At 38.5% G+C, this 18,902-nt stretch overlaps 2 protein-coding genes across 2 annotated transcripts in view; both read right to left on the bottom strand.

Annotated features, from left to right (window-relative positions):
• Nucleotides 1-9,359, bottom strand: part of CPLANE1 (ciliogenesis and planar polarity effector complex subunit 1) — a gene marked incomplete at its 5' end in the record, with an annotated part of 61,933 nt that extends 52,574 nt beyond the window's left edge. Inside the window, 10 exon segments of the mRNA XM_084278517.1 lie at nt 616-768; nt 1,629-1,878; nt 3,264-3,446; nt 3,591-3,697; nt 5,130-5,286; nt 6,843-6,949; nt 7,271-7,500; nt 8,336-8,455; nt 8,638-8,773; nt 9,279-9,359. Of these exon segments, the coding sequence (XP_084134643.1) occupies nt 616-768; nt 1,629-1,878; nt 3,264-3,446; nt 3,591-3,697; nt 5,130-5,286; nt 6,843-6,949; nt 7,271-7,500; nt 8,336-8,455; nt 8,638-8,773; nt 9,279-9,359 (1,524 nt within the window).
• Nucleotides 9,360-15,077: 5,718 nt separating this feature from the next.
• The window catches only part of NUP155 (nucleoporin 155), a 39,989-nt gene continuing 36,164 nt past the window's right edge, over nt 15,078-18,902 (bottom strand). Inside the window, exons 32-34 of the mRNA XM_084278516.1 lie at nt 17,976-18,112; nt 17,120-17,220; nt 15,078-15,976 (exon numbers count right to left, since the gene is read on the bottom strand). Coding sequence (XP_084134642.1) covers nt 15,838-15,976; nt 17,120-17,220; nt 17,976-18,112 — 377 coding nt within the window. The 3' untranslated portion in view covers nt 15,078-15,837. The remainder of the gene's footprint in view (nt 15,977-17,119; nt 17,221-17,975; nt 18,113-18,902) is intronic.

Here is an 18,902-nt window from a genome sequence, read left to right as displayed (position 1 = left end):
ACTGTAATCACAGCAGTAGCTTTTATACCAGAAAATAAAATCCTGTCCTTTACTACCCCCAGAGAATGAAGAAGAGTTTTTGCCAGAAAACGTAATTCAACAAAAGCACAAAAAAATTCAAAGAACAAATCACAAAACAATACGTGAAACAGAGTAAAGCCACACAGTAACTTCAGGAAGAATGACTCTGATCAAAAACATGTACAAGTTTTGGAATTGATGGAAGAATCCTCTAAAATTGATGATAAATATCTCATTTACTTAGGATAATACCAAATTTCTTTCCAATATACTTTACAGCCCTTGTACATTTAGTAGTAGAATGTTACGTTTTATGATAAATCGAAGCTAAAGTATTGATATGTATGTATAATTGGTAAGTATTTTTCAAAAGGTTATTGCATTGCTGCAAAAAATACGTTTGAAAATAAAGTAACAATTGAGAAAAATAACCATATTCCTCACACCTATAAAGAAAATGAGAAATTTATAATTACTGAATTATTTTAAATATGCTTAGTAAGATACCTATATTATTAAAAAAAAAATTACATCTCAAATACAATTATGCCAATTATCTCATTTTAAATTAAGTGAAAAAGTGCTATTAAGTACCAGTAAATCCATTGTTTTCTCATTCATTTCTGTTGTGTCTTCTTCCAGGAATTTTGGAATGGTGGAAAAGATGGAACTTTGACTTCCAGAATGGTTTAAAAGACTAGCTTTTAAAGACATCAGTGATTGTAAACACAGAGGTCTCCGTTTAGACTAAAAGAAATAACAATAGTGTAAAGTATATTACTAATCTAGCAAGATAAAGCAGCCATTTTATAAACAAAAAAAAGGGAAGTGGTCTCTTCTGTAAAAAAGCTTCAGCTTAAAAGTTCCAGACAGAAAGGAAGGACGGGACAGCAGACATCTTTTGCACAGAAACAAAACTATCATTTGACCATATTTCAGGAATGCAGAATTTTCTCAGCACTAGACAAATTTTGTTCCATGTTGAAAAAAATATGCTTTCTTGATCCCTGACATGATCCAAGTTTGCCACTCTGCAGGGCTTTCTTGTATTCTTTCTAGCAACTCATGTCTTTAAATCCTCAAATCTTTGCCTGCTCTTCTAGCTTATGCATAAATACCATCATAACTCACTTATCCAAAACTCCAAAATATGAACTGAACTGGAAGAGAAGTTGTATTCCATCAGCAAATACAAGTTTCTGAACTTATTATCCATTATATCTTATATGAATGGTAACAGCTGAAGGACCTCTGACTTCAAATGTTTCCCTTCTCCCAGACTTGACTTAATTTAGAAGAGACAGAAAAATAAAGCATTTTTGTTTAATTGACAACCTCAATTACGGATCTAGTGGACACATGCACACAGCACCATTCTGACAGCTACTGACTGTTCTAAAACAGCAGCAGCCTAAGACAGCAAAGTTTTACTGAACCCTTTCTGCATCACTCCGAGATGGTGAGTTAGTCAGAGCACCACAATACATGTCAATACTCTGAAGCAACATACATATATATACACTGAGATATACAAATATCATAGCAAAATAAGTTGAGGTATGCAGTTTAAAGAGAAGGTTTTAATTAAAACCACAAAATAACCCTACCTTGGAGTCCAGCAAATTCTGACGGATATTTTCAAGTCGCTGGGTTGAATCAAGCAAAAGTGATCTTATGAATCCTGATGATGAAAGATTGCTAGGAAATCTAAGCACTGTTACCATGTATCCATCAGAGACAATGAGGTAGGGTAATCTTGAATGTACAGCAACAGAGAATCTCTGTCTCATAATATCTCTTTCAGAAGCTGAAGAACCCAGAGACTGACTGGAGTCATGAAAAAAAGAATGCTGCTGTCTAAAATAAAAACACACCAACAAGTAAGAAGCATCTGACATATATAATAATCACGAAGAGAATAGAGAATAAGTTACGAACATTTCATACCACTCCCATTACTGTTCCAAGAGGTTCATTCAAAATTCTTCATGTCTACATTTTTCACAGGATGAGTGCTCTAGACAATATCTATGCTGCAAGATGCCAGCATTTTGCTGCCATTCCAACTTTTTCAAGAAAAACAAACCCAGCTTTCAGTATTTTTTTAATTCATGAATAAGTATTATATGTATTTTTTCACAATTTGACTTAAAATCTCTGTAGCTTCCTTATCTAGCTCTTACTGTATATGACAAGTGCTTGAAGATGAACTTTTAAGTAGCATCTAATACACAAAAAACATCCTTCAGATCTGAATCTTAGAATTTCAAAATCAGTTCAGATATTCAGCAGAAATATTTATTGTCAACATAAAAGCCTTCCCTTATAAAAGAAAACACTCCTGACTGAGTTCCAGAATGCTATCTTGCGCATGTATTCTAGTATCACCCCATTATACTCTGAAATAATGTGTAAAATTACTGGGGTTTATTTATATTTCTTAGTAGTTCAAGTTTGTAGATTATTTGAAAACAAAGTAACTATATACATTCAATAAATAACCACAACTAAGATATGTTTATGTATTTTAATATGTGATTTTACAACCAGACAATGTAAGAAATTAAAATGCTCTGATTGTTTTCATGAGATGCTACGCTTACACACTATCTTGCTTTAGTAACTCAGAATTAATAAGATTTTTTTTTAAATTAAATTTAAATTTGTTTTCCTCTGTTATTCAGACAGTATTACTTTTGTAATTTCAACAAATGCTAAAAAGTGTTTCCTGAGACCTTCTGTTCCCCCATGCACCCAGCAGCATAATTTCAAAATTTCAATCTGGAGTACCCCAAAAAAACATTTGAAGAGCTAACTACTTTTTTTGTCCATGCACACCCATTATTTAGGAGATCTGATATGGAAACATGATATGAAGTTCAATAGGTAGAACTAAATATTGAACAGCGAAATACAACTGCATTAAAATAAATTTGCACTTTCAGTACTTGTGTAAGCTTAATTTCTTCTTACACCATAATAACATGGTATTTTAAATTGCTAAATTAAAACACTTAAAAAACCACCCAAATCATTTAATGTATACTTACATTGCCAAACTGTCAATTTTCATCATGACAAACACAGTGGAAGAAACAGACCAATGAATGAGAACGAGATATTGAGACCCAGGAAAAACAAACGACCGAATTTGGAAGATGAAGTTTATGTAAAATTGTAAAATGTATGTCAGAAAGTAAGATATGATAATATGACAGAAACGTATTTTCAAACCTTTTTACCTGTATGATATTAGTGGATGAAATGGAATAAACTCTGCTGGTCCAAATTCTACAGAGCAACCAGAAGTAATCAAGGTCAGCAATTCACCCATACATGTCAGTAAAATCAGAGATCCACGTTTTAACATGCAAGCCAAGAAAAGGCTATCAGGAGTCCAGCTCATATCACCAACCCAGTAAGATCTACATTGGGCAGATAAAAATATTTTGACAAATTTCTGTATTAAAAGGTTAGGATAGTTAAAAAGAAAATAATCAACAAAAATCCCAGACACTATACAAGCTAAAACATCCACAACAGCAGAAGAAACAACATCAATTACTGACCTGATAAATTTGGATGGGACTATGCTAGTATTCTTGCTACTACAACCTTTAAGGCTACCCGAAATAGTTACAAAATTCAATGTGTTTAAGAACAATATCTGAGTTGCCTAGAAAAAAAAAGAATTAAAGAAAATACAAATGTCATTATTGTAAAAACAATTTTTGTTTAGCAAGTTATGCATTAAATTTGATGTACTGGAAAGAGTATTATACATGAAAATTACATGGTACTTTAGTATTCATTATTATTTGGAGTATTAATATTATTATAACAGGATATTACTATTTATTAATTTCTATACATGTTTATAAATTTGAAAAATAAATATTACATACTCAATATATAATGTAATATTCTTTTTAACATAACTTCTAAAAAAATCTTCAAAATAATATGAGTACTATTCTTCAATCTTAGGACATGAATAACAGAGCTTTGAAGAACTGCATCATCCTACCATGGTACACTAAATAAGCTGGTCCATATTCCTTGACATAAGCACTAGCATAGCTTTTACTATATTAATATTTGGTTTCGGAGTTCTTAGAAGGATTGACATTATGAAGTAGAAACATAATCTCCAACCCGTAAGGCTGAGGCCTGTTGAGAACCATCCACAACCTTTGCAGATGCAATGCAGTAACTGAATTCTTTAATATTGTATTTCTTGGAGATTAGACATGACAGAAGGGCTTACATAAATTTCTTAACCGCAAAACAGCATTTAAAAATTAAAAGTTTCAGTGCTATTTTTTAGCTGTGGATATCAGTGCGAGTATAATCACATGAATCAACATGAATGCTGAAAAATTGCTCCTAAAAATGTGCTGTAACAGCTTGTCCTGCTTTCAGTCAGGATGGAGTTAACTTCTTTTGTAGCAGGGGATGGAATGCTGTGTTTGAGAGTTAAAATGAAAGCCGTGCTGATAACACCCTGATGATTTTAGTTGTGGTCAAACAGTCAAGGACTTTCTCAGCTCTACGTATTTCTCTATTAATGAGAAAGGAGGGGACGAAGACAGGACAGGTGACCCAAACTGGTCAAAGAGAGTATTCCATGCCAATTCTGTCATGCTCAGTATAAAGGGGGGCTGGTGGGAGGAGAAGCGGGTGGCTCTGGGACACGCGGTTTTTGGGGGACGGTTGGGTTCCGGGACGGCTCTGGGTGGCACGGACTGAGCTGTGGGTTCGGTGAGAAACTGCATTGTGTATCAACAGCTTCATAGATTTTTTGCTCTAAAGTCCTGTTAGCATTGTTATATTTTATCTTTCTGCTATTCTAGTAAACTATCCTTGTCCCAACCCACGGGCTTTCGGTTTCTTGGTTTTGGGGTTGTTATTTGCCCCTTCCTTTTCCCTTCCCTTGCCTCACACTGCCCACCTCCCCCACCCCTCCTCCCTTCTCCCCCTCCTGTTTTCCTTTAAAGAGCAGGCAGCTGCGTGGATTCGGCTCTCAGCCAGGGTAAAACCACCACACAGCTACCACTTAATTCAGACTGGACTATTACCTTAAGTGATGTACAGTCTATCAACCATACCTTTGGATCAGTTTGATTAACAGCTACCGCAAGCAGAAGTCCATCTCTTGCAAACGCACACAGCAAAGCTCCTCTTGACTTTATAGTCACACACGGGGGAACCAAATTAGCAAGAGAACAAGTCTGCTGTACCCAGTGGACCTGATATGGCAAAGAACTGAATACCAGAAAGACAACAACAAAGCCAAGAGGTTACTCAGTTATCCTGAATGGAATGATTCATACCTAGTAAAAAAATCATACAAGACAAAACCACATAAAACCTCAACAATAACAAAAAAAAAAATCTATTTAATTTTATTTATTATAAACTTTGCAAATGCAAAATATTTTGTCTTTACACAAGTTTAAAGCTTATTAATTAATTTTCTGGGACAGGAATTAGGGCTATATGTATAGAACATGCCAATAATATAGAGGCATATTATATAATTAAGACTATTGCATTCAAGCCAGGAACAGCTTCCTCGAACAGTGTAACATCATCCAAACACAGGAATACTCAGAATTCAAAAATTAAAAACAACAGTATGTTGCTCTGAACAAAGAAGCTGCAGCTGCCCCCAACCTGGCAGTGATCAAGGCCAGGTTGGATGTGGCTTTGGGCAACCTGGGCTAGCAGATGGTGTCCCTGCCCAAAGCAGGGGTTGGACTAGAAAATCCTTAAAGGTCCCTTCCAACCCAAAACATTCTGTGCTCCTAAGTTTCAAAACCTGATAGAAAACACAAGAAAGATTAGAAGCATGCCACTTTATATTGAAAAAATAAGCATTAACATAAAAAAAATCAATTAAACAGAAGTAAGTTATGAAATTGACTGACACTTGGCATAAAGAAATCATGAGTAACATGGCTGAGAAATGTGGTTATAATTTCAGGCTGCAAGAACTATGGCATCAGAAAGGGATTAGCATGCTACTGACAAAATTACAGAAAAGTGATACCCCTTAGCAGAACAAGAAGTCAACATAATTAATTTAGTATCAAAAAGGTATAATTTAATAAAGGCAGTTGTACTACGTCAAGTGTGGAGCAAAATTTTAGCAAATTACTCAAGTTATATGTTTAGAGGACTTAACCATTTACACTTACACATATGTGTATCCCACTTAGGAAGAAGAACGGACTACACATGTACTCAGGATTATTATTTAATTGCATTTTTATGTGCTTTCATCATTGCATCTATTTCAGTACACAGTCCTAGCCCAAATAAAGGCAGGTACACACACACCCTTCCACAGCCTAGGCAGAAAAAATGAAAAGGAACACAGAAAACAAGATGCATAAATGTGCACAGCATGCATCAGTAGTAAACAGGACCAGGACACTCCATGAACACGATGCAAAAAGCTCCCTAGCACTAACACATATGCGCACGCAGGCATGTGCGCCCATATACAATCACCCACATAAAACCACTCCATACAGGTGTAAGCTCATAATGAAGTATGGAATACATACATAAATCCTGTTACACTAGCCACATTTAAATACTTGGAAATGATCATATATGTCCACATACAGTTACATACATCCTTGTAGCACCCTATGTACATACATATAAAAACACAAGTAGGTGCTTGTAACCATAGGCTAACTGGACATCAACGTAAACATGTTTAATTGCAGCTCCAATTCTCAGCTCTAATGCACTTCATAATAAAAATCTTCCTCTTGTGCTAGTGTGCCTTCAAACACCTCAGAACTTACCTAATATATTTAAAGGTATTTTCATGCCATCGAAGAATCAAGAATGTGAGCACCAAACATTCTCCAACGTAAAACACAAAAGAGCACAAACAGCAATCACCCAGTATCTGTGGAAAAAAAAAAAAAAACAGAACTAGAACAAGCCAAAAACCTGGTTATTCATAATTTTTGTATTTAGAACAGTAGCTGTTGTATACAATTCATGTTACATACCATAATGCTGTCATTCAGAAATATAAAGACTGGCAAGAATATTACTGGGAACTTTGATCTCATCCACTATGTCTGTTCTTATGTTGTCATTAAATCTAGGAAGAACTACAGACAACACCAAAGAGGCAGACATCGCTCCCAAAATCCACAGTTGCTTCTTTGGCTCTAATTTATGTAATAGACTAAATGATGGCTTTACGGCTTATTTTTTTTACCTCATTTTGCAGGAAATCAGCATGCACTCCAATTTCTTTTTCTTCAATAGAAGGCAACACGACTGACTCATCAGGCAAAACTTGTGTCCAACGCCCAGGAGAAGAACTTTTATAAGAGGTCATACTTTCACATTCTGTGCTCTCCCACAAAAATACACATCCTGTAGGAGTAGTTAACAGTGCCCTTCTGCCATCTCCAGACACATACAAGTACAATCTCATTGAACACTCTGGGAAAAAAAAAAAAAAAAAAGAACAACATGCCATAATAAATCCTGGTCCCCTGTTACTCCTTAAAAGATAAAGGAACCTTGTTTTGTTCTCTATCAAAAGAAATACGAGCTTCTACCTTAAGTATCTTTCATTTCCAGCTTTATGACCAACAGTGGACCTTGAGAAGCAGTATGTCAGCTAGGAAGTCAAATTTTATGCATTTTACTAATCACCTTTCTCACAAACATTACAGTTGTTTCCCAAGATCACCTTTTTTTGAAATCTATCCATCATAAAAAATATATAGTAAATGTGTAAGTGCTCTACTATTACCTTCACCTCCTAAACACACTACTGATCTTCCCTGAAGTGACAGAATTGCTTGTACAATATTTCACATTACAACCTGGTATCAGTGAGATTATTCAGTATCTGACAATACCTGATACTTAACTTTGCAAATATGTGTCTTTATATTATACTCTCCAGTTGGCATTTGTCATAAAAACCTACCTACAAAAAAAACTTCATGTTGTGTATAGGGTTTACATTAGATGTATTCTCTTCTAAGATACTAATAACCTAGTAAAGAATGGTGTTCTACAGTTGAAAACTAACCATTACAAAGTCAAAAATGTATTAAGTTTATTACTATTTACAAGAGACTACTTAGTGCAAAAAACTGTACCATTCAAGAGACAAAAAGGACATTTGTCAAAGCTTAGCTAGCATTCAAATTACACAAATGCAAAACAATGTGAGAGCATAGTTTTTACCTGTGCCCTAACACTTAACAAAAGGAAAACCACTTTCTCTCTATTCAGTTTTTCAAGAGCAATTGAAAACTCCTACCTTGTGCTGCTGCAACTACTTTCCTAGATTCTTCAACTGCTGGCACAGTTTTCAAGCAGTCCTGATCTTTATTCCAAAGAAACAGTTCTCCTGATGTTAGTATTCCTGCCAACCAAGCACCTGTGTTCATGAGGAGAGAGATGTTTTGAAGGATATTATTATGAAATACTCAGAATTACTTCCTTTTTATGTAAACCACAGTCCTAAAGCTGACACTGAACTAGCAGATCGCTTATACAGTCTACATTTCTAAACTGTTAAAACTATAAAAAAGTGTGTTTGAAATACATATTATACTTAACCATTTCTTGATGTTGTTAAAGTAACTACATTTTTCAGTAATGACTGTAGCCGAGGGATTTTCTTCTTTGTCTTTCCTGACGCCAGGTTAATTTCATTTATATGTTTATCATCTAGGAGAAAAATAGCCTCTTTTTCCTGTTTGGAAAAAAGAAGAAAAAAGCCCATTTTATTTTAAAAGTTATTTTCTATGTTAGCCCACAAAATAATACAGAGAAAAACATTAGGGAAAAATAAAGAAAATATGTTGCAGCTGTGATTTCAATCTTCATTCTTTGGCATATTGGCCAACACAAGAACAGATTAGACACCAGTTTTCTCATCTTGTAATGCTTAATTTAGTAGAGATTGTTGCCATTTCAACAGAAATAGTCATTGACTTTAAATGGATACCTACTTAAGCTCAGATTATGTATTAGAAGAGAATGAATAAAGAATAGGCTCATTTTATCATAAAAGCTTAAGAAAGCATGTCTGCGAACAGATGGAGGATGGAATGGGTAAAATGTATTTTGGTCACTATTTCCAACACTGCAATATGAAGAACGGTATTTCCTGAGACATTTTAAACATATCCTGATGTAAATGAAAGCACAACTATTCCTGACAAATTTAACTTAAATAAAAAATTGCTTACACTCACCTGTCCAATCCATGAAATCCGCGGCCATGGTTTTCTTTGCTTGATAGATGTAGAGATGAGAACATCTAGCTTAATCTCCATTCCTATTAAACGTCTAGGAAACCATTATAAACAAAATCACCTTTTTCACATATCTATGTGACTCTAAAGAAAGGGGGGAGAAAAAAAGACATTAAGTTTTTATTATTTAGAGGCTGGGAGCAGAAGATAAGAAGGGAGAGGGGAGCTTCTCTAGGCAGCCTGTGCCAGGGCCACACCAGTGACCCTCACAGGTAAGAATTTTTTCCTGATGTCTAATCTAAATCTCATCTCTTAGTTTAAACCCATTACACCTCATCCCATCAGTACCCTCCCTGATAAAAAGAGTTCCTCTCCAGCTTTCCTGTAGGCCCCTTTACATGCTGGAAGGCTGCAATAAGGCCTCATTGCAGCTTTCTCTTCTCCAGGCAAGAATTCAACTGTCAACTCATGTTGAGCTTTACATGAATGCAGCCTCCAAGCTCTTCTCCTCAGGCTGCTCTCAATCCCCTCTCTACCCAGCCTGTAACCATGCTTAAGATTGTGCCAACCCATGTGCAGAACACTCATTGCACTTGGCCTTCTTGAACTTTATACAGTGTGCATGGGCACACCTCTCAAGTCTGTCAAGGTCCCCCTGGACAGCATCCCTTGATAGTACTTGATGATCTTAGAGGTCTTCTCCAACTTGTAAGGTTCTATGATTCCCTCCAGATTGTCAGCCATACCACACAGCAAACTTGCTGAGGGTGCACTTGATTGCACTGTCTGTGACTCCAACAAAGGTGTTAGTGCCAGACCCACTGTTGATTCCTACTGAATGCCACTCACCGCTGGTCTCCATTTGAGCATTGAGCCCCTGACCACAACTCTGTGAGTGCCACTGTCCAGCCAATTTCTTATCCACCAAGTCATCTATCCGTCAAATCCATCCCTCTCCAATTCAGAGACAAGGATATCGTGAGGAACAGTGTCAAATGCTTTGCACAACTCCAGGTAGGTAATGTCTGTCACTCTTCCTTTTTCCAACAATGCTGCAACCTTGTCATACAATACCACCAAATTTGCCAGGCATGACTTGCCCTTAGTGACACCATGTCGGCTGTCACCAATTACCTCCTGATTTTCCATTTGCCCAAGCTTAGTTTCCAGGAGGATCTGATACATCTGATTACCAAAGAAAGGCTCTGGGATTCCCTGCAGTGTTGAGAGCTGGGTGGCTGCATGTTTCTGTAGCAGCTCTGTCTGGGCTAGCACATCCATCCTGGCAGATGCAGTGGTCAGACCTTTCTGCCAGGTGGGTACTACAGCTAAGCACCTGCTGATGGGGTGATGACAACCAATGGAGCTCATGTATTTAGCCGGTAGGGTGACCAGGACCTCCTGTGTGTGATTCAATGAAATGTAATCATGCTGAGTGGATTAATGTAGGTATAGCTTAAGAGACAATTAATATAACTTTGATGTAAGAATTTTCCTGGTTTTAAGAATACATTAGTTCAAGAGAAAGCTGTAACTGTGTAAGCTGCTTGCAAGAGCAGCTGCAAAACTTAACCATAACAATGCAATAATAACAGCCTTGAAGATAAACAAGTAAGAATTTTTGTGGTTTTAGGAATAGGTTTGTTTTCATTTCAGCAGAATCTGGCTGTAATCACACGAGCTGTATTGCGAAAGCAACTGCCCATAACAATAGTGTAGCAGCCTTAAAGCTGGAGGAAGCAGCAGATGGGGGAGTCATGGATGGTGAGACTGATGACCAATTGGGAGACAGACTGTATCTTGTTTTCAGCAAAAAGGAATGTGTCTTTGAGCTCACATAACCATGGAGAAGAAACATAAAGAGCATGCGCCGAGAACCAGGACGATGTTTAGCCTTCATCCCTGAAGACCCCTGGAAGACCCCCTAAGTGTCACTGAGCATACTCTATCTGGGAGGAGTTAATGTAAATGATTTCCTGGACATAATTTGCATAACCCTGCCTTTTCTTAACAGTTATAATGATTATGTATAGTTATTCTGTATAAATGTGAGAAATTTGGCTTTAACAGGAACACACGTTTGAAGGAGCGATGCCCTGTGTGACCAGCACTGCACTAAAGAATACCTGCTTAATAGTCACCAAGGCTACTGAGTTTTGAGTCCTGCTTTGCAAGGCATCATGTGAACTGACACACCATGCTCTGTTCCCAGCGCTCCCCAGGTGATTCATTATAGGCAGGGTATGGGATGGAGCCGCCCCTCTGAAAGGCCCAGGTCTCATCAGCCCTCCTTTGAGAGCTGTTCGCTCCCCTGGGGCTTCCCAGGCCTAGGAAACCACCTGAGCAGCTCCCTTCGGTGCCTGACTCAACAGAGCTGACACTTGTACATCCACACTAAACCATCTGTTTTAATTTAACTCTTCGTGGTTCACCTGTGCAGATTACATGCTTGTTGCAGAGTCCAAAGGAGCCACAAGATGAAGCATCTTGATGAAAGCTCTACTAAAAATGCAGGAAACATACAGCTGCCTCCTAGGCACAGGGGATCCGAAACTCAAGCAAATGCTACCCGGGCTCCTTGGCCACAGCGGGCAGCTGCGTTTCAGACCAGACGCAGAGGGAGGGGCAAGGCATCCCCGTCTCCAAGCCACCTCAGGCCGCGAGGCGACAGAGCGTGGGGCACCCCACAAACCGACTAGGGTCAGTGTCGGACCCCAGGCGTCTTCCTCACGCTTCGAGGGACTTACGCGGGGGGCGACAAAGCCCCCGGAGCGACTCAGAGCACAGCCAAGCCGCTTCCTCTAAGTGGGCAGCGGAGGGAGGAGGCAGACCTCCCTTCCCTCCTCCTTCGGGCGCCATCCACACGAATCCTGCCTGCAGAAACTTCTGCCGGAGGCAGAGCAAACAGAGCCCCTCAACCTATACCCAGCCCTCAGAACGCAAAGGACGGTGATGCATGCCCAAATCGATACTCACCAGTCGGCAGGGCCAGGGCACTCCCGGGCCGCACCATCACCCGCAACTCCCGACCCCCCAGAAGAACCCCGGCCAACGGTTGGAGGCGGGGCTAGGGTAGTGCAGGGCGCAGGCGCAGGGCCCAACGCCGGCCGACGGACCGCCTGCGCTCAGCGCCGTCACTGCAGAGATGTCTCTCTGGCGAGGGCGGGGCTCTCTTCGCTTTTCCAGCCCCCGGCCGCGCTAGGCGGGCGGCTTCCCGCTGTCGCTTCGCCTACGGCCCTGTCGGCTTGAGCAGCTGGCTGGAAGCCTCATGCATTTGGCTCATGACCGGCCGCGGTGACTTGAAAAGTGCCTCTCCCTCAGCAGGAACCAGTGGGCATCCCATAACCTGCCGCGACGAGAGGGAAGAATGCTGCCAATCAATGTGGTTGATAAAGCACTTCAACTTTATTGCAAGCACACACTTCTTTTTATACTATTCCTACCACGTGTTATACTTGTTGTATTCTAATTGGCTCTTAACTAAAGGTTACATTAACATACTCCACCCATCTTGTAGCCTGGGAATCATGTCATCTTCTCAGTGCCAGGAGCACTGAATCCTTATAACACCTCCTACTCCCACATCTTGTGGCCATGCTGTGTGATACACAAGAATAACGCTGACCAATTGCTGACCCTTCTGTTCTCACCAAGACGGTGTGGGGCCCAGCCTTACTAAGCTACACAGGTGACTGCTTGGACAGCTGCTCCATAGGCTCATGGCCTTGCTTCTCAAGTCACTCTGCAACAATAACCCCTATGGCAAGGGTGCAGGGTGAGAGGGCGCGCTGATGAGCTTTCATATGGGAATGTGCATCCCCATCCCCGTCTGGAGATGGGGGCGGGGAGGAAGATTGCTTGTATTTAGTTTGCATAACAAGGTTTTTGGTAGTGGGCGTGCTAACGGGGGTGAGTTCTGCAAGTAGATGCTAGAAGCTTCCCCTAGGTCTGACAGTGCAAATGCCACCGCTGAGAAGATGGACCCACTGCTGGCCAAGGCTGAGCCCATCAGTGATGCTAAAAGCACCTCTGGGATAACATAGTTAAGAAGGGAAGACTGACAAAAACCCAAACCAAACATGGCAATTTTTGCAGACACAGTGGAGTGAGATGTGAGGAACTTTGCAGACACCAGGGTCAGTGAAGATGGGGGAAGGAGGCGTTCCAAGCACCTGAGCAGATTCCCCTGCAGCCTGTGGAGAAAATCACTGTGAAGCACGTTGTCCCACTGAAGCCCATGGAGGATGATGGTAGGGGAGAGACAGCCCGAGGAGATGCCACAATGGAGCCACCTAAAGGAGGCTGCAGCCTCATGGGAAGTCTATGCTGGAGGAAACCCCTGGCAGCACCTACAGCCTATCGGAGAGAGGGGCCCATGCCAGAGCAGGTTTGCTGGGGGTATTTGCGAACCATGCTGGAGCAGTGTGTAAAGAATGGTAGTCCATGGGAGGGACTCAGATTGGAGAAGTTGGTGGACTATCTCCCATGAAAGGGACTCCTCCCTGGAGCAGGGAAAGAGTGTGAAGAGGAAGAAGCAGCAGAGACAATGTGTGATGAACTGACTATAACCCCCCTTCTCCATCCCTCTGTGCTTTCAGCCAGGTTGAACCAGCACAGTGACAGTAGGAGACACAGCTGTAAGTGACCAATACTCCCTATTAAAAACCAGGAATTTAGGTGAAATATCAAGAATTAGGCGGAGCAGCACTGTGTTTCATCACCTGGGAGCGATGCCTTTAAATTTCCTTAAAGTAACTATTTCTTCAAACTGCTTTGTGTTCCTCAAACCCTTCGACCAAGTGCCTTTCTATCTTCGCTTAACCACTCTTGGTCAACAAGAAGTAACACAGGGACAAAGCCCAAAATAAAAACTTAAAAATACTGCTTTTGAAAAGCTTGCAGTATTGCTAGAGGCATTCATACCTAATTAACTGGAGAGGAAAAAAAAAGAAGAAAAAAAAAAAGGGAACTGAAACTCAAGTCTGTGACTTGTGCCTGTTCCCAACTCTTGATTATTTCTCCAGACCTGCAAACAGAAATATACTACCTAGATTATGGAATATGGCTCAACACAACGTACTTTTCTGCTAGGATTTAGTACTAACAGTTAAATAAATCAGGGAAGAGTAGAGGTTGGACCCGATGATCTCTCGAGGTCCCTTCCAACCCCTACAATTCTGTGATTCTGTACTCCAGTATGTATACTAGTATGGAGTATAAAATGGAGTAACTAGACCAGGGTAAATGTGTATGAATCCCTTGGTGGGAAACATAGCTAGAGCAGAAAAAGACTTAAGTATCTAAAGACAGTACACTTGATATGAAGAAACACAAATATTTTTCCCACAACACAGAGCAATACCTCTATTTAAATACTATGTGATGAAATTTCAACACTGACAAAAGAAAAAACCCAGTAGTAAGATTTCAGCTCTATTTTGCTACATCAAGAGGTAAAATAGATGCATGTTAATTTACCTAACTGCCTTCTCTGGCTGAAAATCATTAGAACGTACCTGGCAGTTCACAGAGAAATAGATTTAATGGCTGTACTTAGAGAAAAATTTTAGAGCACAGTAATCAGATTTGGTAGTAAAGGCTATAAATAGGTAATTTACATGTACATAGCTATCTGAATCCTTTTTTTTTTTTAAAAGACCTGAGATATTTTGCAACTACTACTTTTCCTGGAAAAAATCCAAACCACCTATATTTGCTTCTTTTCCCCATTAAAATGTCTCTCCAAGCTCTTTGATTTAGGACTAAGGACCAGCATGGACTGGTAATTTATTATGCATGTTCTACAGTGTTTGTGTTGCTGAACACATATACAATGCATAGTAGCAAAAGAAACAGAAGATATTTCCTTGTAGGATCAGATTTTAAAATCTAAGGAAGCATGCCTAGAGGATGATGTGTGGGCTTTGCTCCCTTTAAGGAACATACACAATTTGATGCTTGTGTGCACATGATTTTAAGATACAACTTCTACTAAAATCGCAAAGGAAAAACTTTTTGATGGGCTTTTAATACTGCTCTTTCAATTGCAATACAAATTGGATTGCAGAAACTAGCAAATTCATCTACAACATTTTATTTACAGAGGCAGGTTATGTTTAAAATGAGTTACAAAGTAATAGTTATCTTTATTCTTAAAAGACCTGAAATCAACTCATGCAGAGAGCTGAATGCATCACTACTCCCTGGTATGAACACATTTGCAGCCTGACTCATCGACATATGCTTTTGTCATCATCTTGCCTTCTGTGGTTGCAATTTCTTGCTTCAATTTTTGTAAAGCAGGTATCACCTGCTTCTCGATTATGTCATGTTACATCAAGAAAAATATTTCCCAAATATCTGTAATCCCCAAGGGAAAGATCATAAAGTGTATTAAGTTTTATTTCCACAGTAAAAAAATCCCCCTTCGTTGCTTGGCAGTAATAAAAGAAACTCCATTGTCACATTTACATTATACAATTTGTAGACACCTTTAGAACAGCAAGAACATAGGCTACTGTAACATCTGAGCTAACAATTCTGTTGTTGTATTAGTCAATCAGTGAAGCCGTTCTAATTCAGCCTGCAGTGATTTAAAATTCCCAATAGTAGTTTGCACTGTCAGTGTTGGACTCATGGACTGAAGTTCAACCAGGTAGCAGCTGACAGCATCCAAGCAAACATTTGTGAATCGTCGCCTGTAAAGAAAACAGAATGACAATCAGCTCCTTTTTGTTTCTGTGTATTACAGCTCATCTGAAGTAGAAAGTGAGCATTCTTTGAGCTTCAGTGGAATAACATATTAGCAATGTATCTGTCAGACACTTTTAAGTATTAAACTATTAATTAGAAATTGAATCTAATGCTTGTGACTAAGGCATAATGGAAAAATAAATGAATCATTACTGTTTACCTGATATTTAAACAATGAAACGTGATACTTAACAGCACTGTAACATATTCCAATATTTATCTATTACAATATTAATACAATGACTTGGTAAATTATTGACTTAAGATAGCAATTTATATACAATTAGTATTAAATCACCAAATCAGGTACTAATTTCAAACTAGGTATTAAACATTCATTAAAGTTTGAATAACAGCATGTAAATAATGTAATAACATAAACTCTATTTGTAAATGGGGAACATTCATGTGTATTTTCAAGAGAATCAGAAAAATGTATGGTTAAGAAAAGTTAAAGACTTTGCCTAGTTCTGCTTGTTGCTTCAGAGACAAGCCTGAATTAAATCTGTATTGTCTATTTGCAAAAGTTGCCAAAGCAAAGCTAGAGATTTTAAAATATGCAGGCAACTCCTTCAAGCACATAGCTACTGTTCTGGCTAGAAACTTTTTTCTAAAATTAAACCTTAATTCTTTCCTGTTACAGTCTACAAAAAACTTGGGCAGATCAACGCCCATGTTTAAATCTTTTGTTTTCCACAACAGAACTTCTAGCCTTTCTTAACAATTCACTGTTTCAAAAAAAAATTCACAAAAAGCCCAACTCCCATTTCCCCCCACTTTTCTGATATTCCATGAAATTTGTCTGTACTACTCTTTAGAATGCTGTCAATACAAATTAATCCTCTGGGCTTCTCATGAATCTTCAGTGAAATGGAAGCAAGTATCTCTATTGATGTAGTTTATTGGGAGAACCCTGTAAGTTTTTACCAACTGGTCTGGAATGAGAAGTCTCAGTAATTACTAGTAGGAAAGAAACAGTGAATTCATCCAAAAGAAAACATAAAAAAGCTTTGGGCCCTGCTGAAGTGCAGTACTTCAGGATATCTCCTATCTTTCACTGTCTATTTGGATAGAGTTGCCTTTCTTACCTCAGAAGTACTTTGTTTGGATCATGTATGTATCTTGATAATAACACATGAATACACTCTAAAAGATGTAAAGGTTTTTTCATTCTATTCCAGTACGGGTCCTAAAAAAGATTCCAAAATATGAAGGAGACAAATGATTAAGAGTCAAGACTAAAAATAGCGTGTGTATACACACTAGTTGCCAGCTGTGGGAATATTTATTCATTGTAACAAAAAATGTTAGACAAATAATATAAATTAAGACAGAACTCTTAAGTCTGTATTTGAGTACTCTTTTGACTTTTGAGTACTAAAACATACATGAATTTACGTCAGTGTTCCATTATCTACCTGTCTGTAAAAGAACTGATCTTAAGAAGTTCTGAATGCTTTACACTGTAACAAATCTGGGTAGAAAGAAACAAGTTAACCCTCTGTTTCAATTCTGTTTAAGGCTGTTCTACAACCCAAAAGTTAATATGACTTCTTATTCTTTATGCCAATTGCATTAATAGATCAGACAAGATGCAGTTAACATAGCAAATTTTAATCATTAACAGAAAACAAACTAATATATCCAAGATATGCTGTTCCTTCTGCAATATAACAACTCTAGTCCAATCTGATCATAAAAGTGCTTTAGGAAAACTGAAAGTATTAACAATTTTCCTTACACTTTAGGATTGAAATGAGTAAAATCAATGTGGTGCCAGGGGCATGGGAAACAGCATCAAGAGCCTTTGAGTATTTAAAAAAAAAAAAGGTAACAAAGACTATGAAGTGGACATTTTTATATATCACACTGTACATTATGTTTCCCACTAAAGAAGATCTTGACAGTAGTTAAAACCAAAATTTTTGTGGTTATTTTCCTTACCCGTGCTTTGAACAACTGGTCATATACTTCAAGCAGCCTTGGCAATAGCACTCCAATTTCTTGCATGGTGCATGTTACAAAACCTACATCCCAGTTCAGAGTGCAGACCTGCTGCTCTAGAAACTGCACTAAAAAATCTGGAATACAAAAATAACGGAATGTTCAGATTCCAACTTGTAATGGGAGTCACATAGAGAAAAGCATTTGAAAGCTGTTTACTCCAGGTTTTATTTTCTGTCTTCCACAAAGTTAATACTTTTCTCTTCTGAAGCATGTGTGGCAGTTTCCCTCAGTCTGCACCAAAGGACAGATATGCAAAATGTAGCTACCTCCAATGACAGTATTAAGCTATCAGCAATGCATAACAGGGATTACTCACACCAAGTACTTTATCACAGTTCCACTACGGAATTATGCTTTAAGAAAAGTTCATTAACTTCTGTTCCATCACAAATGAACATAGTATCAGTTAATGTGATAGAATAGCCAGCAACACCACTACATGCCTAAGTGTCAGTAATAACTAACAATACGTTGATCGCACTAGATGTACTTTTGCAATACTAAAAATACATTGTTTTTTACAGTATTTTAGTAAAACAACATTTAGTGCTAAGCAGTATCTTTTTGTTTTTTATACATAGTACCAAGTTGTCAAAACACGCCAGCATCTCAAAAGCAGAAAGAAGCTCCAAAAAGGATCTAGAAGACTTAATTCTGGTTTTAGACTCTGCCCCTGCAGATAGCAGTATATACTTCAAAACACAGCAGATAAATCTAGTGGCCTAAAATCTTACTATAAATACACATTTTTACTTTGCACTTTGATACAGACTTTTCTACTCTACAAAATACGATCTAGACAGCCATCCAAGTTGCTGCCTTATAGGCTTCATTTATTTCCCATGCAGGGTGAAAAACTGTAAA

Source organism: Gallinula chloropus (assembly GCF_964237585.1).
Source record: "Gallinula chloropus genome assembly, chromosome: Z".
Classification (NCBI taxonomy): Eukaryota; Metazoa; Chordata; class Aves; order Gruiformes; family Rallidae; genus Gallinula; species Gallinula chloropus.
This window is presented reverse-complemented; position numbering and strand designations above follow the sequence as displayed.